The sequence below is a fragment of the Prionailurus viverrinus genome, chromosome C1 (assembly GCF_022837055.1).
Source record: "Prionailurus viverrinus isolate Anna chromosome C1, UM_Priviv_1.0, whole genome shotgun sequence".
In the NCBI taxonomy this organism is placed as follows: Eukaryota; Metazoa; Chordata; class Mammalia; order Carnivora; family Felidae; genus Prionailurus; species Prionailurus viverrinus.
This window is the reverse complement of record NC_062568.1, coordinates 191,113,930-191,136,055: the sequence shown is the minus strand read 5'-3', so window position 1 is coordinate 191,136,055 and position 22,126 is coordinate 191,113,930. Positions and strand designations below refer to the sequence as shown.

At 43.0% G+C, this 22,126-nt stretch overlaps 1 protein-coding gene and 1 non-coding gene across 18 annotated transcripts in view; both read right to left on the bottom strand.

Annotated features, from left to right (window-relative positions):
• PUM1 (pumilio RNA binding family member 1) overlaps window positions 1–22,126 on the bottom strand; it is a 134,079-nt gene that overhangs the window by 28,057 nt on the left and 83,896 nt on the right. For 9 of the 17 annotated variants that reach the window (XM_047868766.1, XM_047868753.1, XM_047868761.1 and 6 more), the window contains 7 exons: window positions 21,985–22,078; window positions 19,616–19,720; window positions 15,105–15,256; window positions 10,123–10,261; window positions 8,684–8,827; window positions 7,475–7,771; window positions 6,152–6,388 (listed from right to left, as the gene is read on the bottom strand). In XM_047868766.1, the coding sequence (XP_047724722.1) occupies window positions 6,152–6,388; window positions 7,475–7,771; window positions 8,684–8,827; window positions 10,123–10,261; window positions 15,105–15,256; window positions 19,616–19,720; window positions 21,985–22,078 (1,168 nt within the window). The remainder of the gene's footprint in view (window positions 1–6,151; window positions 6,389–7,474; window positions 7,772–8,683; window positions 8,828–10,122; window positions 10,262–15,104; window positions 15,257–19,615; window positions 19,721–21,984; window positions 22,079–22,126) is intronic. The other 8 variants (XM_047868762.1, XM_047868752.1, XM_047868755.1 and 5 more) reach the window with 4 other exon arrangements.
• LOC125174262 (small nucleolar RNA SNORD103/SNORD85) lies at window positions 9,925–10,002 on the bottom strand. The gene has a single exon (XR_007155376.1). It is a non-coding gene; the product is annotated as a small nucleolar RNA SNORD103/SNORD85 (small nucleolar RNA).

The following is a 22,126-nucleotide window of genomic DNA, read 5'->3' as shown; positions in this document are numbered from 1 at the left end:
AAGGCAAGGATGTGTGCCCTCATCTACTGTATTTAACACAGTGCTGGAGGTTCTAGACGATCACACAAGAAAAGGAAATAAAAGACATCCAGACTGGAAAACTCTTGTTTGTTTATTGGGAAACTCTTTATTCACAAGTGACATGACCCTATATATAGAGTATTGTAAGGAATCCATCCAAATCTATTACGGCTAATTAATAAATATGGCAAGTGCGCAGAATACAAGATCAATATACAAAAATCAACTGCATTTCTATAAGCAAGCGGCAAACAACCCAAAACCAAACCTAGAATACAATTCCATTCACAATACCGTAAGAAAAATAGAATCTGTAGGAACTAATTTAACAAAAGACACGTAAGACCTGTTCACTGAAAACTTCAAAACTTTACTGGGGAAACTGGTGCACGCAAAAAGATGAACTTCCACTTCGGGCAATATCACAAAATTAACTCAAAATGGATGACAGACTTAACTGTAAGAGCTAAAACAATAACATTTCTAGAACAAAAAAGGAGAAAATCTTTAAGACCGTGAGTTGGGCAAAGATTTCTTCTGAACCAGAAAGCATGAAAAACTGGACCTCTCGAAATTAAATACTGCACTTCAAAAGAGACTATTTAAAAAATGAAAAGACAAGGGGACCTGATTGGCTCAGTCGTTTAAGCCTCCGACTTCGGCTCAGGTCATGATCTCACGGTTCCTGAGTTCGAGCCCTGCATCGGGCTCTGTGCTGACAGCTAGGAGCCTGGGGCCTGCTTCGGATTCTGTGTCCCCCTCTCTCTATTCCCCGCCCCCCCCCTGCTCGCACCCTGTCTCTCTCTTCTCTCTCAAAAATAAATAAACATTAAAGAAACAATTTTTTTTTTTTAAATGAAAATACAAGCAAGAAACCAGAGGAAACTACATGCAAGGCAGGTATCTAATGAAGGACTTCTGTCCAGGAATATAAAAAGGAATTTCTACAGGAATTCCTACAACTCAATAAGAAGACAAACAATCCAAATTTTTAAAAATATGAGCAGACATTACACCAAAGATATACGCATAGTTAATAAACACATGAAATGACGCTCAACATGACTGGTCATAAGGGAAAAGGAAATTAAAACCACAATGGCATACTGTTTCAAGTCCACCAGAGGAGCTTTTTAAATAAGAAAAGCACAACATTGGTGAGGATATAGAGAAACTGGAGCCCTCATACACTGCTGATGGGAATGTAAAATGTGTACCAACTTGGAAAACAATCTGGCACTTTCTCAAAAGGTTTAACATAAAACTAAAACACAATTCAGCAATTCTACTAGAAGAGAAATAAAAACATGTGACCAAAGAAAGACCTGCATGCAAACATTCACAGCAGAATAATCTCCAGAAGCCAAAACCTGTAATCAACAAAATCCTTCAACTGTGAATGGTTAGACAAAATGTGGCATATCCATAAAAAAGAAGACAATTTGGCAGTAAAATGAAACAAACGACTGACACACACAAGATCATGGATTAAATCTCAAAAACATGAGAAGGAGTAGGAGGGACGACCCACCGTGAGAAGGGAAGAAGCCAAACAAAAGAGATCACATACTGTACAGTTCCATTTATACGAAATGTTCAGAAAAGGCAAATTTAAAAACAGAAAGTAGACCAGTGGTTGACAGGGGCTAAGGGTGTGAATGCTAACAGATTAACTGTAACTGGTCTTGAGAAATCTTACCGAGGGGATGACAATGTTCTAAAATCGATTTATGGTGATGGTTGCACAATTCAGAAAGTTACTAAAAATCAATGAATTATACACCTGAAATGGGTGAATTTTATGATATGTAAAATATAACTCAATAAAGTTGTGTCCTTAAGAAAAGAATATTGGTCTTTAAACAATGGGTAATGGAAAAAAGCATTTAAGAGTCTCATGTAGGGGAACCTGGGTGGCTCAATAGGTTGAGCGTCCAACTTCAGCTCGGGTCATGATCTCATGGTGCTTGAGTTCGAGCCCCACGTTGGGCTATGCTGCTGTCAGGTGGGAGCCTGCCTTGGTTCCTCTGTCTCTGCCCTCTCTCTGCCTCTCCCCCACTCACGCTCTCAGGTGTGCGTGCGCTCTCTCTCAAAAATAAACATTAAAAAAAGAAAAGAGTCTTGGGGGCGCCTGGGTGGCTCAGTTGGTTAAGCAGCTGACTTCAGCTCAGGTCATGATCTCACAGCTTGTGAGTTCGAGCCTCGCATCAGGGCTCTGAGCTGTCACCACAGAGCCTGAAGCCTCCTTTGGATCCTGTGTCTCCCCCTCTCTCTTCCCCTCCTCCACTTGCTCTCTCTCTCTCTCAAAAATAAATAAACATTAAAAAAAATTTTTTAGGAGTCTTACGTTAGTTAGTCTAACTAACAAATGATTATTGAATAAATAATGAGAAAAAAAACTAAGTAAACTAAACAGGTCATTGATCATTTTGATAGTATCCTAACACACGTGGCTTCGGGGAAGAAGTATGAAAATATCATGGAGAAAAGACCCACACTGGGAAAATGAGAGATATACAGGCTGGCATGCACATTCAAACACTTGCTAGCTGTGTGTTATTATGAAAGTCACCAGACCGTGCTGAGTTTAATTTTCCCTGTGTGTAACAGAGTTACGTGAGCATTTAACACAATGGATGCAAATGCCCAGCATGGCGGTTAGTGACCCAAGAACTAATGGCCGGTGTCAGCAGGGCAGCGGTGTCAGTAGAAACTCTACTAGGTGTGGCCCAACATGTATTTGGTAAAGAAATGTCAAGTTTCCGGCACCAAAATGTCTTTAAGGACCTCTGTATGGACACTGTTAGAAACCAATTCCCAGGGCACCTGGGTGGCTCAGTCAGTTAAGTGAGCATCTGACTTCGGCTCAGGTCAGGATCTCGCAGTTCTGGAGTTGGATCCCCACATCAGGCTCTGCACTGACCATGCAGAGCCTGCTTGGGAGATATTCTCTCTCTCTTTCTCTCTCTCTCTGCCCTTCCCCCACTTGGGCACTCTTTCTCTCTCAAAATGAACAAATAAACTTAAGAAAAGGGAAGGGGAGGGGAGGGGAGGGGAGGGGAGGGGAGGGGAGGGGAGGGGAGGGGAGGGGAGGGGAGGGGAGGGGAGGAAAAAAGAAAAGAAAATTAAGAAAATTAAGAAGAGAAAAGAAAAGAAAAGAAAAGAAAAGAAAAGAAAAGAAAAGAAAAGAAAAGAAAAGAAAAGAAAAGAAAAGAAAGCAATTCCCACACCTCTGTTTTGTCTAGGTTAGGACTAAAGCATAGGACAACCCTTCTGTCAAGCAAACAGACCGAGCAGAGGCAAAGCTCTACCGATCAAGACACAAAGTTCCTCAGGAATGACATGTATGGTTTACACAGCACGCATAGCAATGGAAGTCCAATGTGAACACATACAACTAAGTTGCTTAAATGAGGTAAACTGTTTCAAAAGGGAAGATACGTTTAAAAATAAAGCCAGGTGGGCAGCAGGAGTCCTTAAAATGAGAAATGACTCACACCAACAGTTATTGCCTACCTCACAGGGGAAACATAATTAAGAAGGATTTAATTGCAGATATACTGGAAAGAGGAAAGGCACCATGCACCCAAGTATTGTTTCCAGCCCCATTTTCAAACACCAAGAACCACAGCACCTAGTTCAGAGGCTGACAGAGCCAACCTGTAGCTAAAGCCCACAGGACAAATCTGGCCTGCCACCTATTTTTATAAATAAAGTTTGACTGCGTGAGAGCTACACATTCATTTACATTTTGTTTGTGGCCAATTTTGTACCTCACAACAGAGTTGAATACTTACTACAGAGGCCACCTGACCTGCAAGCCTACAATATTTACCATCTGTCTCTTAGCCAAAAAAACTGTTAAATTAAAAAAAAAAAAAAAAAATTGGGGCATCTGGGTGGCTCCATCGGTTAAGCGTCCAACTTCGACTCGGGTCATGATCTCACAGTTCATGGGTTCAAGCCCCACATCAGGCTCTCCACCGTCAGCCCGGAGCCTGCTGTGGATCCTCTGTCTCCCTCTCTCCCTGCCCCTCCCCCACTCCCTCACTCTCTCTCAAAAATAAACAAACGTTGAAAACAACTTTTTTTTAGTAAAGTAAAAATGTTTGTAGATTTAGTTTCTTTACTACAAATGTCAGATTATTAGCTGACACGGTTCAAATGTTTAACTCGAGGAATTAAAAAGAGAGACTTTCTGGATGTGATGAAAACACTGGTTTAAAAGATACCCTGGGTATGTCACGGGCCAGGACATGCACACTGACAGTGCAGGCTTCGGGGCCGAAGAGGTTTGACACTAAATCTCTTCAGAGAATGCGAAGACCTAGGCAAGATATTTAAGGCAGTTTCCTCACTTTGTATCATGGGCAAAATACCTAATCCCTGCCTGAGTCATATGTACAGCACCCAAAACCATTAATAGCAGCCAATAATAACCACTAAGCGTTAGCTCCTTCCATCTATATACTAAACTGGGACTTTCGTTTACCCCTAATGATCTGCATTAACCCTCAGTCTTTAAAGGGAAGCATTCTGTCACTAGGAAACCCTGTCGTGCGACAGACCCCACTGCCTTCTCTGTCCAACACGTATTTACCCATCTGGAATGTCCCCACAACTTTTGTAAAGTAACGTCCATATGGAACCTGAGCCCATGAGTTCTACAAGAACAGCTCTGACCTCGGAGATTGCAGGACACAAACACACTCACACAAATGCATATGTGCGTACACAGCTTTGCCTGAAAACCCACCACTCCAACCCAGCGACCGCACTTTCCAGTCCCAGAATAAGAACTCTATTATCCTATCCCCTTCGAGACTTTTTTGATTTTTATAGATCACTTTGCGGTCTTTGTCTTTCCAAATGAAAGCATACTATTTGTTTTTAGTCAGCTCTCATTTCAGAGCCCGTAAAGCCACTTCTAACCTTGCTGGTGAAAACTGAAAACAGTCCACGTAAACTACAAACTCTGGATGACAACGATGTTAATGAGGTCACTGTTGCAAAGGTCCCAGTCTGCCGGGGGACACTGATAATGGAGGAGTGTGCACGAGCACAAGGCAGAGGGTGTGGGGGTAATCCCTGTACTTTCCCCTCAATCTTGCTATGGATCTAAAACTGCTCGTAAAAAAATGTCTTTTTAAAAAATAATAATAATAATAAATAGAGGATTAAAAAACAAAAAAACAAAAACCAGAATCTTCTGGGGGAAGTACCCAAACACGATGATTTTTCCCAGGACACTGCCAGTTTAGGTCTATCATCAGAGTAATTATTAACAGCACTCCCATCCACTCTCAAACATGCCCTGGGCTGCACGATAAATTATATGGTCACTCTACTCCAAAGCCTCAACTTCCCCCACCTAAAGAATAAATCAGTGCTTCAGAATCCACACCCAATAAATAACCAAGGGAAGGAAGTATGCACCGTCTTCCACCTCTTCCAAGATTTAGGAATTTGCCACCCAAAGTGTTAATATAAAGTTTCTTTTCATTCTTACAGTCTGCTGTTTGCAATCCTCTTTTCTTTCCTCATTTTAGGATCTAGATGGTAACATTTTTTAAATCCCCGTACACAGTAACAACCTGAACATATAGTTGAGAAGTACACTTCTATACTCATTAGCATACTAGGTAGTTTATATAAAAAATTTGTAAGAATCTGGCAAATTTTTTACATAGTGTTTTCTGTGGAAAAGATATTAAGCGTAAACATGGGGGGGAGGGAGTCTGAAAAATAAGGCAAAATATTAATTGTGATATTTCGGTGGTGACACTAGGTGAACACATTCTTTGTCTGTGTCTCTGTGTTTTCCAGCTTTACTGAAAATGAATCTGTACTGGGCTTCTCATGAAAGACTCCCACGTGTAGACCAAGAACAAGATGTTCAGACGGAAGCTGAAGTGAATATACAGGGGACGCACCCAAACTTGAATAAACCCGAAACTGCTATGCTATCTAGGTACAGCCTGTATAACATGAGGCACTTAAGGAAGGCACAGAACACCCAGGGCGCTCCTGGGATAAAGGGACTGTCCTTTGCGTACGCAAAGTACTTGTAATGTCATCAGTGGCAAGAGGTTTCTAGAGTTCAAGGTGGTGTTAGAGTAATGGTTCTTACCCAGGTTTAAGCTTGAAGAGGATCCATGTGAAGAGAGGGAAGGAGGTGGTGTCTGTGAATGTCCTGGTCCCTGACTAGGGAGAGGCATGCCCACGGGTCCAGGAGAGGAGGAAAAGCTAAGGCCGTTATAAAAACTGTGTCCAATGGGGGTCAAGCTGCTCGATGTCCTCTTATAAAGGTCACTGCTGCCAGTCAGGGAGTCACGGCGGGAGCCACTGCCAGTGTTGGAGTTTGCAACTAAAATGGAATTAAAACAATGCAGATAAGAAAAGGCCTGTTCTTTGAAGAACAAGCCCAGTGACCTGTTCCTAACACTTTGATCCAGACTCCTTACCACCGCAAATCTGTCAGCAGAGACAGCCTAACTGTTCATGTGGCAGTTCTAGGGGCAGGTAAAGTAATAAAGAGGACATGGCTCGGTTTAACATGAAACTTTTGTTCAAACCATCACACGAATGCTAAATTTACCTTCCTTTGGTGTCACATATTATGGGGTGGGGAGGGGTTAAAAAGCTCTGACGGCCACATAAGCTATGGAAAAGGTGAAAGAAAATGGGCTAGAAAGAATGCCTTTCATCAACCCAAAGGTTCTAGTAGAAAAATGGAGTACAGAAAAAAAAAGATTTGTAAATGGGGTATCGTCCCCCTACACAAGACTTACATATGAAAGCCTGTTTTCTCAATGGGTTCGATCAAGAGTTACTGCTAGCCCCCAATTCCAATTGAAGATTCTCGCTCTCAAACATGCCCTGCTGTTCGGAGATCACATGGTTTTACAAACACTGCAATTATCCCACTGTTTCCCTTACTCCTTCCCTGCTTTTCTCTCCCATCAAAACATTAAAAATATCTTGGTCTAATTTCCGCCTTCCCACTTTGCCATAATATCCACCTTAATTCTTCTCAGAAGACTGGAGAAAATTCCTGACTCTTCAAGGCCTGCAGACTGTGGGGTACGCTACCCTGTGGTCTTTGGTAAGTCCTCCTCCCTCAGTTTTTAGTGTCCACATTTCTACGCTTCCCTCCACGTTCTTCCCAATGCCTGAAAAAAATCACCCCTGGTTTTCCGATCCCTGAAACAAATCGACTCTGAGAGTATAAATAAGTAGCAACATAAGCATAAAACTGAAATCGGCCCCAACCCTAAAAACTTGATTTTAACAGTCCATCATCTCAGATATGTGGGACGGCCGGCTTCCCACGGGGGTCGGTCCAGATCTGCCTGGGGCATCTGTCCAGGATTCCATGCACTGTCAGTGTTCCATAAAGATTGTAAAAATAATTACAATTCAGTTTTAACAGCACATAAAGTCTGATTTCTACCTGCGGTTCCAAACCCTCCAAGGGCTGATCCCAGGGTGGCGCCGAGAGAACTGCTACTTCCAAATCCCAAGGACGTGTTGGCAGGCTGGGCTGAGCCCTGGGAGAAGAGGGAGCTGCTCTGTGAGTTGCTGCTCAGAGAGTTGTTGCCATAGAAAGAGCTGGATGCCAGGCTGTTACTGGGCTGCTGCTGGGGCTGGGGCTGGGGCTGCTGGGTTCCTAAAGGGCGAAACGGTCCATTTGTTGTTCCAGCAAGACCACCGGCTGCTCCATTTGCTGAAGCTGCGGCCGCTGCAACAGCTACGAAGAAGAAAGCAAACCATTGGGCTGTGAAAGGGACTGGCCGCATTCCCCAGCCACGGTGTCATCCTTCCGAAAACCCCGTAACGCCGTCCTATCTCTTCGAAGTGGACGTGAGCCTCGTACACAACTACGCAAATCTGCCTTCGATCCCTTCATCTGAAGCTTCTATTTTCTATTTCTGCTTCCAATGTGAAGTCAAAATACCACCGAAGCCAAATTCACTATGGTGGCAGCTTTAAGGAGTCTGCAGTTTAAAACAGGTACAGATGTCAAACGTAGCTGTTTTAACTACAACTACTTCCTCAAATCTCAAGTTCCACAAATATCATCGTTGAGGACTTTTCCAGAACCACTGTCATCAATATACTCAAGTCCCTCGAATTCCTAAACATGTTGCTCTCTTCTAGATGTTTCCGCTGTTGCTCCTAATTTACATTCCTAATATATATACACACACACACACAAAGCCTAAAACAAAAACCTATGTATCATTTATCCACATCAAAATGTATTGCTCTGCCACTTCTCACTACTCCCTCCGTCCCGCCTCCACCCCGAAAAACAAAAACAACATATTTAAAAAAAAACATTATCTGAAAATAATGAAAATAAGGACATGGATTTCTGTGAAATCAGCCTTGGACTGCTGCCAACGGTGCCGTTGTGCGTGAGTAATCCAACTTCCTATGTTCACGGTGGAGCAGGTCCTTGCTGCTAACCAGCTGGCACATGGCTGTCAACAGAATCTATCGAGGTCACTTGCTGCTTCTGCTTTTCTCTTTGAAATATTACAGGGCAGAATTGCTATATCGAGAACTGTCAAATGAAGTACACTTCAACAGACTGTAAGAACATCGTCCGTCGCCCATTTTGGATCTCTGACAGGAGTTCACGGAGCGGGAAGCTCACCTGCTTGAGCGGCTGAGGAACTGATGATGACTGGGGCGGGAGCGACCAGCCGCACAGGAGCCCCGAGACCGTTTCTCGCCCCTGCGTTCACCACGAGGGCACCCGTTTGGTCATAGTAAGCAGCAGGAGCCAAGACCGGATAACCTGGGAATGTCAAGCCACATGTGAGTAGACAGGAAGCTACCAGGGCCTCCTGGGCGCTAGCAGACTGTAAACAGTCACAGATTGGACCGTGGGGACCGACAGACGCAGATTTCTATCCTGGCTTCACTACCTGGACAGCGGTATGACCCGGAATCTCTGCGCATCCCATTTCCCCAGTGACGATGATAAGAATACCTGCCTCATAAAAGTCTTGAGACGATCAGAGGAGGAATGCGAAAGATCTCGCATGGTGTCTGGCACAGAATGGTACAGTATTATTCATCATCCGCTAAGTGTCAGAAAGGGAATTCGGCGGGCCAGGGAAACCTGCGCTCTTCCAAGTGCCAACCAAGGTTACCACCAGAAATCATAGCCTGACAATTTTTTTTACAGTTTCCTCGACTACGAAAATAACAGAGAGTATCAATGATCACAACGTAGTACTTCCATACCTCGTAACAGTCTAAGCACAAATACCCTGCAAGTTACCAGGTAAAACCTAGACACACTTCAAATAATAGGATCTTTCAGCACCTCATGGAATCTCCAAATGCTACTGAGCCACAGGAGAAATTACAGGTGACTTCCCAATAAAAGCTGAATGCTTAGTAACTCGTACAACAAATGGTGCAGGTTCAAGTTACTCGGTGAATTCCTAAGTAGATCAGTTAATGTGGCTACGCTGCATGATCAGTAAGAATCCATAAATTTATGCTGAGGTCTCACAAGGACCTGTTTCAAAGGAAGAAGCACAAATTACTTCCAACCTGTGCAAAGAACAGGACCAGGTGACAGTGAGCCAAGAATAACATCTGCTCGAGGTGAAGATCAGCCACAGGTAGGGAACCACAAAGCACCTCTGCTGTCGGCTCAGGAGAAATCCCAGAAACGTAAGGGATGGCCCCATCAAGGAACACTAGGAACTTCTTCCATAATACTGTTCAAAGACATCAGCATAAGACTAGAACCTGGGAGTGATGCTAAAGTAGCCTGCCCACTCCTTCCATCATCCCCAGTCCCAAGGGACAGAACAGATCACCACCAAAGGACAACGGCATACTCCAAGCAGTGTGTGGAGAGACACATGTAAGATTAAGACTGGCTCAGAACAATCAGGTGCTCTCATCAACGAACGATGGTCTAAGTGAGGGCAAGTGTATGTCATCCCTGCCAGTCCCCAAATCGTGACAAGTCTGCTACGCAAGCTGAAAGCACCGCATGTTTTCCTCTCAGTCTCCCCCAACAAGCAGACTGTTTTTTCCCTCAAAGCATGAGGAACAACAATGCAGCCTCACCTGGCATGCCTGCAGCCAGTCCTTGTCCAAAAGCAAGGGCAGAATTCACTGCTGCAGCTGCCACTAGTGGATCTGTTTGCTGTCCCTGCTGGTTCTGATTTGGGGTCAAAGGACGCTGGCTGGCTCCTCCACGGAGAACCTGGGAGACAGAAATAAATCAACTACTTTCTTCTCATTGGAAATACCTAAGACCCACCATGTGCTTAAGTTGGGTCAACTTTTTTAAATTGGTAGTTGTAAACCATTTCTCCTATAATGTTTTATATGGCATGGCTGTTAGGATAAAAGTTCAATTAACAACATTTCATTGAATGAAACCTCATTCTACCACTCTTAAACATTATTATCTTTACAAGCAGCCAAAAGCCTATAAAAGTGAGGATTCATTAATCAAACACTTCATGCCTTCCATCTGGCAGGTACTAGAGACAAGGCAACGAACAAGACAAACAAAGCCCCTGCCCTCTTAAAGCTTTCATTCCAGTGAACGAAGACAGATAACTAAGTCTAAACACAGTGTCAGTGCTCTGACAAAAAGTGCGTCAAGGAGGAGGAGGATGGGGTGGGAAGGGGAGTTTAGATAGGTAAACAGAGGTAATTTACCCACATAATTAGACTAAAATAGCTGTGTCTAAAGGGACACACACACACACACACACACACACACACACACACACCCCAAAAAGTCTATATTCCTTTATAGAATATAAGAACATCTTCTCTACCCTATAACACTACTGGTATTCAACAAGGCCCAAATGGTCCCGAATGAGCTCACCAGGACTGGATTTAGGAGGCCTCCGAGCTGCTTCTATTTCTCCTCTCATAAATTTCACAACAGACAGCAATCTAAATGGAGAGGTGTCAAGAGCACTGCCATTTCAGTACAGAACACCAGTTCTGCCACTGTGATGAAGGATCTACTTTTTATTAATGAAACATGGGCACCAAAATGCTGGTAATCATTCTTTTTCTGAATGCTCTGAAGAATCTACTCCATGTGATCTATATGCTCCAGTAAGTAAAAATGCAAAACCCACAGAATGAGGCTAAAATTATAAAATGCGTTTTGCAATGTTTTCCAAAGGCAAAGTTCTTCTCAGATCACTTTCACTATCACTTTGCTATTTATAAAAGTTAGACATATGGTCAGGAACCTGGGTACAGATTATTCTTGGTACCACTGGGTAAACAATATAAAAGAGAAACACCACTAGCTATTTATTAAATGAGCATAAGAGAAACAACACCATCCACACTGGCAAGAAGAGATATGTAGACAATTTACTCCCAGTCTCTTATTTCCTTCTCTGTAAAATTAGTTAAGGGTAACAGCTGATCCTGCAAATATGTTGGGAGCATTTGAATTAACTTCTGCAAGGCACAATACCTGGTACCCAGGAGATAATCAATAACCAATAGCTAATTACTATCAAAATATTTATTTGTGACCTAAGGAATCTAACAGACTTTCCAAGAGAAAGAGTGCTTTAATCCACACAGAAGAGTCAAAGGAGGTTGCCCAGGGGAGTGTTTGCACCAAGATCCAGAAGAGCTCTCACTCTAGGAAAAGTAAACAGCATGTACACATATATGGCAAATACTAATAGTTCAAGAACTAATACAACATCAATGAAACCATCATTATCATTGGGCATTATGAACTAGGCTTAGCTTATGTGTGGTTAGGAGTTGTAGGAAAGGTCAGGGGACAGGGGAATGGACAATGTGCCTGAAAAAAGAGGGAGTCCAGACTACTGAGCCTCGTTTTAATGAGAGAAATGTTGTTTCCTTTATGTCCAGTCTCTAGAAAACTGTGTGGGACCCTGATGACTAATCAAAGTTCTTAGGTCCACTGCCAATATGTATATATTTTAATTTCATCAGTAGCTATCAAGTCTGGATTTTATGGAAACACATGTATAAAATTTATAAGTAACATTTTAACATCTAACAAAATCACAAAAATTATTTTGTAAAACACTATCCTTGGAGTTAGCTTACTATCTCTCTTTATGATGTAAAAGCTGTTAAATTCAAATTTCTTTTAAAAGGTACCGATTTAAATACAGCATTTGAGATCTACCAATACCTAATACTCAAGGAGACGCTCAGTGGGGATATCTTTATTAATAATCATTCATCCTTCTATAGTTCACCATGCTCGGTAAAATTATCATCTACAGAGTCTCCTCCATTCTAGAAAGTTCAGAAGCCATTCTAAATGCTTCTCTCTAGTGGCGCCTGGGTGGCTCAGTTGGTTAAGCATCTGACTTCGGCTCAGGTCATGATCTCACGGTCCGTGAGTTCAAGCCCCGCGTCACCCTCTGTGCTGACAGCTCAGAGCCTGGAGCCTGCTTCGGATTCTGAGTCTCCCTCTCTCTCTGCCCCTCCCCTACTCACACTCTGTCTCTCTCTCCCTCAAAATAAATAAACATTAAAAAAATTTTATTTTTAAATATCAACGCTTCTCTCTCAAAATGCAGTATCTAACACCAAATCACTGCCAGGTTTGCCAACACGTCCTTGGCTTCAACCCAACACACAAGGAGTTTTTCTTTAGCAAACGCTTAAAATAGAAAAGAACAAAAATTTTATCAGGTGTCAAAGGAACCTTCAAAAAGGATGAAAAAGGACTCAGAAGTATGATGGAGTAGCTGGAATGTCACTGCCTGTGCAGAAAGTTCCAGCAATTAGGTGTGGAACAGTTACCATGCCTAGAACACAACAAATGCTTTCTGATTAAAACATAAAGGCCAAAAAGGTCAAAAGCAAAGTTTAAAAAGGGCCTCTCAGTTCAAGGACTACGACAAAGGACTTCACCAATAAAACTGTTTTTTCCTAAAATGACTGAAACAGAAACTGACAAAAATAACTTTGGAACTGAACTATGGCTGCTTATTAAAAAGTAAAAAGCAATGTGAATAATCTTTCCTCGGTAGGGTCTGCAACTGTGGGTGACAGAAATCCCTGAAATGCAAATGACTGCCATGCCCATTTGACAGCTCAGGAGACAGACTCTCTGAATACAGAACAGCTGTGCTCCTTGACCTCTAGGTGCAACCAGGCCACAGGAAAACAAAGGCCAGGCCTCAGGTTTTCCGGAACTCTGAATATCACAACACGGTCAGAAAATTACACAAGTTGTGAATTATAGATTTGTGTTCAAATCTCAACAATATATGTGTGACCCTGGCCACACAAGTTCCATTTCCTCAATCTTATGTAGGGAAATCATATAATCTATCAGAATTAGAATAAGCAAAAGAAATCCTATGTGGAACACTCAGCTTTATTTTTTTAAGCACTTAATTTTAAGCAAAAAGCTTTCAACAAGTAGTTCCTACTATTTTTCTTGCGCACTCTGCTAGAACTACTTTGAAAACGTAGCAATTACTTCTGTCTTCCAAATCCACGATTATTTGGCAGCCATTTAAACATAAAGATCATCATACAAATAAGTACTGACTATCCACAAAGAGTAAGCTATGAGGCTTATTAATAGGGATCACCCATTATGTCAACAAATTATCTGTTAAATTCCCTTACATATCCTGGTACAAGAATTGTGCCTTTGCAAAGAAAATCGTGTGTCAGCTTCCAAAAATTTATCTTACGGTAAAATGACTGATCTTACTGGAAAATGATGAATTGGCTAGAATTTTAAGATCTGAGTTTTTCTATAACTTTACGGAATCTAAAATATTAAATACATACTCTCTTAGTGAGACTAGTAAAAACCATTCTTGTTTGCATTGTATCACATATGGTGTTTTGCCTCAAAAGACGGCTTTGACAATGTGTATCAAAGCCTAACTGTTCATTTTATTTGCACAGGAAAAAAAAAAAAAAAAACTCCATTTCTAGGAATTTACTCCATGGAAATAATCAGACACTTATACAAAGGATATCAGTCCATCTTTTTTATAACGTCAAAATACTGCTAAGCTAAGTATCAAATAATAGTAATAAACTGGCAAAAACATGGGACGCCTGAGTGGCTCAGTCGGTTAAGCGTCCGACTTTGGCTCAGGTCATGATCTCGCGGTCCGTGAGTTCGAGCCCCGCGTCGGGCTCTGTGCTGACAGCTCAGAGCCTGGAGCCTGTTTCAGATTCTGTGTCTCCCTCTCTCTCTGGCCCTCCCCTGTTCATGCTCTGTGTCCCTCTGTCTCAAAAATAAATAAAAACATTAAACTGGTGAGAACAAAAGACTGGAATACTCTGAGACATTTAAATATAGCTAGCAAATATTTCTAAAAAGCGTTAAATAATATGGAAAAGTGTAAAAACTCAAAACTGTGTGGAGAGCATAACCCTGACTTTATCAGAAGTTAAATAATAAAACTAGAATGACAAATACCAAACATTAATATTGTTTTTTTCCTCACAAGAGGCATTTTTTTCTTCGAGTTTTCTAATTTACCACAATTTTCAGCAATAAACAGGTGTTTTTCTAGTAAGCTGGAGAAAATGGCCTATTCAAAACGAAAGGGCATAGTCAGTTTCTTTCCCAACTCATTAAAAAGCTCTTCTTACTCTGAGTTAAAAGGTACAATAGGGTCACAGATTTCTATCCAATTCAGCTGGCATTCTCAACAGGCAGTCCGGACAACGAGTACATCCCCTTTGGTGGCAAGCTGCCCTCGGGCAGGCAGAACTCTGAGAATGGCGTCTAGAAGCAGACTCTGTGTGGCAGAAAGCAGTACTTGCTTTGCCACTTGCTAAGTGCGGACCCTCAACCGCATGATTCTCTACAGTCTTTTCGTGCCCAATCTCATGATCGTACCTAGTCACACAGGCCAAGAACCTGTGAATACAAGGCATTCGGTGAGCCCTGCTGAGTCTGAGCCTGAACCCAGGTAACATGCATAGGAGGGCACTCATCCATTCACAGCATTTCTCTAGCAGGAGTATCATTACATGTTAATGATAGCCAAGGACTCAAATGCACACTTAGATGGGTAAATTCTCTTTACGCTTACCTGCTGCTGTCCTTGCTGAGCCTGTGGGGTAGTCTGCTGATTTGCAGAATTAGTTGCTGCCGCGGCGGCAGCCGCTTGCTGCTGGAAAAGACTGGCAGGGTAGACTCCCCAGGGAGTGACTCCATAATACTGGTGAGGGACCACAGCCGGGCCTAAAAATATCAAGAGAAAGGTAAGGAAGTTCAGACCAGTCAGAATCCACTCAGGGTTTCCAAAGGCTAAGTCAGGCTCAACAGATCCTACCGTAAAATATTAAGAACATATGGATTCAGGGGCACCTGGGTGGCTCAGCCAGTTAAGCATCCAACTTCGGCTCAGGTCATGATCTCACGGTTCATGAGTTCGAGCCCCACAATGGGTTCTGTGCTCAGAGCCTGAAGCCTGCTTCAGATTCCGTGTCTCTCTCTCTCTCTCTCTCTCTCTCTCTCTCTCTGCCCCTCTCCCACTCACGCTCTGTCTCCCTCTCTCAAAAAATAAACGTTAAAAAAAAAATTAAAAGAAAAAAAAACATACAGATTCATTCTAGCTGATCGTGGATTGTTTTTTAAAAAACAGAAAATGTTTTTATATTTTTATAAAAGTCTTCTAAAGCCTGTAATATACTCCGGGCCAAGAGGAAGAAGCTAATGAAGGACAAAACATTTTAAAAAGGGAGAATAACTGATCAAAGTCAGAAAGGTTGGGTTTAAGAACAGAGGAACTGGTGCTGGGTCAGGAAGAAGACAAAAAGGCCTATGCTTCCCTGAGAAAGAAAGGACACGGGATAGACAGAGACAAAGTTTGTTATTTGAAGGGAAATAAATGGAGAGTCTGTGTGCATCAAGTGAAGGAAGAGAACAAAAAATTAAGGGTACCCTGCTCTCAATGGTAAGGATGGCACCCAAGGTGACTGCCAGGGACAGGGGCCATGCTGCTCCATTAACTCCCGAAGCAGGAAAATCCACCAGTCTCTGACAACGTGACCGAGACACGCCACTGAACCTCCACCGCTCAATTTCTAAGAGGCTTGGTTCTCCCATTCCTGTTTTGGAAGTCAGTCAACACAACTACATTCAGACACTGATATATGAAATTTTGAACCTAAGTCACCGTTGAAAAGAAACAGAAACAAAACCTTGAGTTCTTACAGACCTGCTGAGTATCCTAAACAAAACTAAGCATTCTGCTTCAATCTAAATGATCTGTTCACCTTCTCTGGGGGAGGCAACAGAGGTAACAGAGCTAGCAGACAGCAGCCTGGGTGGGGCAGGTGTCTAAACCACAGACTCCCCGAGGATGGCAGCAAGAAACACCAAAGCTGCATTGTGCCAACAAGACAAGGGCTCGGAGCCAGCTTCTCACATCTGCTGAAACACATCTCCAGTGAGGAGTTTCTTAAAGCACAGAACTTAAAATATTTGCAACCTGACTGAATAACAACAGTGCCTTTAGACAGAGTTCCAAAGAGCTATTTCAAATGTATCCATTCTGACACAGTAGCTAATCCTGTAGAAACATATATTTCATTAAATCAAAATAAATTGGAACGTGTGTTTTGTTTCCCAGTTTTAAGCTTCTAAAATACAAATAAGTCAAATTACATCCCTGCCCAACATTGCTCTGACATTTCTAATTTGGTATTTTCTGTACCTGTGGGCTTAGCCAAAAAGCAGCTCTGTTTATAAGGCTGCCCACTGTGAAATATGACATCTGGGCGCAAAATAAAGACGCTGCTGCTTAGAAAAGCTAGGTTACAGTACAAGCAACTTTTTTATAATAAGCAAAAGGGTAATGAAAACCTTTTAACTCCTCAGAACCTGCATAGTCTAAAACACCATACCCAAACTCATCTGGCTAGCATTTACAAAACGGGGTGGTCTTGGACATTTACCGAAAAGAACGAAAGAAAAAACAACAGCGAGACCTTACCTATGCCTTAGTTTCCTCACCTACGAATGGCTATCATAAGGGTGAGGGTGTTGCCACATCCATGGCAAAAGGCTGGACTGCAACCTGCGATGACAGTCTCCACCAAAAGTCAACAAAACCACCGTCAGCTGTGCACAGACTGCTGCTACCATCAACTTTCATATGATCCTCTAAGTTCTCTCAACTAGCATTTCTACTGCTGCCCCTGGTCACATGGCCTCTGACTGCATTTAGGAAAATACCCCCAGGGTGCATCATCAATTGAGCTGGGCTCATCAGGATGCCTGCTCCAATTCCCGTGTGACGAACACCCCACACGCGGATGCAGTTTCGTAGTTTAGGTGGTTAACATTTCTGGTTCTGTGTGAAAGAGCTCAAGTCTTTTTCAGTCTGGCTTAGGAATGAATACAACGATCAAGACCCTCATCACAAAACTATGATCTCAGTGAGGCCAAGCGTGTCTTTCCTAAAACTAGTTCTTTGTTTCAAATAACATATAGTAAATTAGCAAAGGAAAGAAAGTACAGAGAAGGCAACTCAAGATAGCATGGGCACTGGACACGACAGTAAAGTGCATGCAAGGACTCTGAGTTAGACCTGGTTCAAACCCCAACTGTGTGATATTTAAATAGTGTGACCTTTGAAAAAGGGAGCTCTCTGAGCCCCAAATTCCTAATCTGTAAAATCATCCTCCAACAACTCGTATGAAACAAAAGCACTCAGCACAATGTCTGGCGAATGGTTAATAAGGGATGAATAAAAATTAATGGTTACGTAGATCGTTCTGCTAGAAAGAGACTTGTACTACCCCAAAGGTGAGGGGAACAGAGGAACTATACTACATACATATCCACAAACACATGCTATTTGCAACAACATGGATGGCACTGGAGGGTATTACGCTAAGTGAAATAAGGTGGTCAGAGAAAGACAGATATCACACGTTTTCACTCATGTGTGGAATTTGAGAAACTTAACAGAAGAACTTAGGGGAAGGGAAGGAAAAGTAAGTTACACACAGAGAGGGAGGCAAACCATGAGAGACTCCTAAGTACAGAGAACAAACTGAGGGGTGATGGTGCTGGGAGCTCGGGGGGGTGAGGAAAATAGGTGATGGCATCGCAGAGGGCACTTGTTGAGATGAACAGTGGGTGTTGTGTGGAAATGATGAATCACGGGACTCTACTCCCGAAGCCGAGACTACACTGTGTGTTAGCTAACTTGACAATAAATGATAAAAATAAAAAATAAAATAAAATCAAGATTTGCTCCTGTCTTTCAAACACAACAAAACCACGCTAAAATGTGAATACTAAAAAAAATAAATAAATTCTATACTGTCCATTTGAGTTCATAATGGCAAACTGCATGCTAGATAAAAAGTAGAATCTTACAATAATATTTAGTCACAATTAACATGACTTGGAGGGATTCGGAAGACGTTTACTTCGTCCTGACACTGAATCCAGTCTACCATACACGTGTGGCCCCATTATGGTGCCAGCAACTGTGCTACAGAGATAAGTAACAGAAAGGCCTGCTTTTGAACGAGTTCAATCTTAAGGGGGTTTTAAAACCACTCACTCAAACATCCACCAGCAATGAACACAAAGTAATAAGAAGTAACAGAGAAAAAAATGAAGGCTTTCTTCCAAAGGAAGGGGGTAACAATGCCAGCCAATGAGATTCCCAAAGAACGGGAGGAGTTTACTATAGAGGACTAAGGAAACCACAGTAGGCAAAGACACAGAGACCTAAACCAGCGCGGTGTCTGCAGCAAGCTAAAATTCATTTAGTACAGCGAGAATGTGTGGTATGAGCCAGTAAGAGCTGATCCGGAGAGGGGAAGAAAGTGGTATGCGTGTAGAGATATCTACATACAAGTCATGGCGAGAGAGATCAGATCCCTATACACAGTGGGCTCGGCTCCAGTCTTCACTAATCCTCAGAAAGCCGTGGCAGCTCCTTAAAAATGGTGATTCCAAGGAATAGCGCACACCACCACCACCACCACCACCCAGTTAGGCTGGAATAATCAGCCATGTTTAACAGCTGAGGTGTGCTGTTAGGCTGGATAAGACGGAAATCGGTGATGGGTTGCTTAATTAAAGATAACACAGCACGAGAAAAAGAAAAATCAAATCAGTGATGGGTTAAAACTGAAAGGTGAGAAGTTAAAATCGATGTTTAAGATAGTTTTCTAGAACAATCAGGGGGGTGGGGGTGGGAGAAGACATTAGCAATATGTAAGAACAGCTGCTAAAGTCTAGAGAAAGAGTATAAGAACCTGGACTATGGCAGACTACAGATAGTAGGAAGACCTAGGAAAGGGGAGGAATTCCCAAAATACCTACAAGCAAGTGGTGTCTCCATGGATCACAAATACCTATACAGGAGGCAGCTCATTAACTTGCCTTTGGATTATGCTCGAGTCTGAGGTTACAGCTAAGGAGAGCTATCCAGCTGGCAGGGAAAGAACACCGGAAACCAGGAGAGAAATCTCCACCGGAGACTTGGATTTGGGACCCAGTACAAAGAATGCATGCGGGCCAACACGACTTTTCAGCAGGGGATAAAATCCCACATGCAGCAGAACACCTCACCTAGTGTCGCCGCTGCAGCCAGTCCAGCCGTGTAGGGGTCCGTCCCCGGGGGAGCAGCGCTGATGATGTAGGGATTGGGGACAAACGCAGCGGGCGCTAAACCTGCTGAAAACACACCTGTCAGTAAAAACAAACCCGACTAAAACCGCAACCCTAGCAAATACCCACACAGTTTGGCTACTCAACTCCAGGCTGCAGGTGAGAAAAAGAAAAAAGGACAGATTGAAAGGAAAGAGGGCTCTGAAAAGATGAAATAATCCCTACACTAAAGATTAGGGTGATGTTTATCTACCGTCTTTTTTTATTTTTATTTTTTACTTTTGCTAACAATTTAAACTGTTACGCAGTTGTAAATCCAGCACAATTTCTCAGACTATTAAAATTATAACAGGCTAGGGGCGCCTGGGTGGCGCAGTCGGTTAAGCGTCCGACTTCAGCTCAGGTCATGATCTCGCAGTCCGTGAGTTCAAGCCCCGCATCGGGCCCTGGGCTGATGGCTCGGAGCCTGGAGCCTGATTCCGATTCTGTGTCTCCCTCTCTCTCTGCCCCTCCCCCGTTCATGCTCTATCTCTCTCTGTCCCAAAAATAAATAAACGTTGAAAAAAAAAATTAAAAAAAAAAATTATAACAGGCTAAAATAAAGCAATTTAAAAGACTTTGTCATGAGATAGAAGGAATCATTTATTTCCATTTAAAACAATTTTCCAGGGGCCCCTGGGTGGCTCAGTTGGTTGAGTGTCTGACTTCAGCTCAGGTCATGATCTTCCAGTCGGGCTCACTGCTGTCGGCATAGAGCCTGCCCCTCTCCCACTCACGCTCTCGCTTGCTTGCTCTCTCTCAAAAATAAAGAAACGCTTATAGATAGATAGATAGATAGATAGATAGATAGATAGATAGAGGCATCTGGGTGGCTCAGTCAGTTAAGTGTCTGACTCTTGGATTTTGGTTCTGGTCATGATCTCAAGGTTTGTGACTTTGAGACCCACATCAGGCTCTGTGCTAATGGAGCCTGCTTGGGGAACCTCTCTCTCCTTCTTTCTCTGCCCTTGCCCTGCTTGTGAGTTCTCTCTCTCTCTCTCTCTCTAGCAAAATAAATAAATAAATTTATTTATTTATTTTAAATATTTTTATTTATTTTTGAGAGAGAGCATGAGCAGGGGGAGGGGCACAGAGAGAGGGAGACACAGAACTCAAAGCAGGCTCCAGGCTCCGAGCTGTCAGCACAGAGCCAGACGCGGGGCTTGAACTCACAGACCATGAGATCGTGACCTGAGCCGAAGTCGGACGTTCAACCGACTGAGCCACCCAGGCGCCCCATAAATTTTTTTTAAAGTATTTACAAAAAGAAATAAACAAAAATAAAACAATTTCCCAGGGATGCCTAGAGCATTCCACTCTTGATTTTGGCTCAGGTCATGACCCCAGGGTCATGGTATCGAGCCCCACATCGGGCTCCACACTGAGTATGGAGCATGCTTAAGCTAAGATTGTCTCTTTCCCTCTGTCCCTCTCCCCTACTCGTACTCTCTCTCTAAATTAAAAAAAAAAAAAAAAAAATTCTGGACAGCTTTTCTCAAAGAAAAATGTATGGGTATTTATTAAGACTAGCATCTACAACTGTAAGTTAAACCAGACCCAGGCAAAGGCCGTTATGCCTAGCCTTAAGACATTTAGGCTGGAAGCAAGTCTTTCCTTCCACAGCATACCTCAACCCATGATTTCCTTCTATTCTACCATGTCCTTTGGACGCATTAAAAAAAAAAATTGTACATGTACTTGTTTACACATATAGCACTTTGTTTCAAAGAGACCTTAAGAAGGTCTGGGTGGGGGGGGAGTCTAGGCAATAAAAATATGTACATCAGAACATTAACCAATGTTACCGGAAAAGGGAAACCTACTTTAAAAACCAGTCATTAAATGAAAATACTTTTCACGACCATCAATACACGCTGCTTGGAAAATGGCCTTATGGGTACTCCCTGCTACTTAAGAAGATGAGAAGTTGATATTTTCACAGTCTAGACGACCCTAACAAGAACAGAACTGTTGTTACGTCACGGATTTCATCCAGTCTTAACCAACAGAGTCCATGCTGGTCACAACTGTCGTTTAGGACTGACCCTGAGTCCTCCGACAGCACAGCGGAGGCAGACCACTCCCTGGACACCAGGCAAGCTTACAAGCTGAAGTCTAGAAGGCTGCCAAAAATCAAGCAGGTGGCTCAAAGACAGGCGGACAAGAGGACAAACGAGGCCATCTACTCCGAGAGCCCTGTCTGCGCTTTGTCCTACCCGGCCTACGCCGCCGGGGCTCCTGGAGCGAGCGGGGGCCACGCGTAGGCACGGGAGCCGAGCCCAGGGACCTACCGATGTGAGGCTGGTGAGCCGCCGCCAGTGCGTACTGCTGCTGCTGCGCGGCCGTCAACTGCTGGACGGCGAGCGCGTTAGGTCTTTGGAACAGCTGAAGAAAGAAAAGGATGCGGTGAGGTTAGAGAAACGGTCTCGCGAG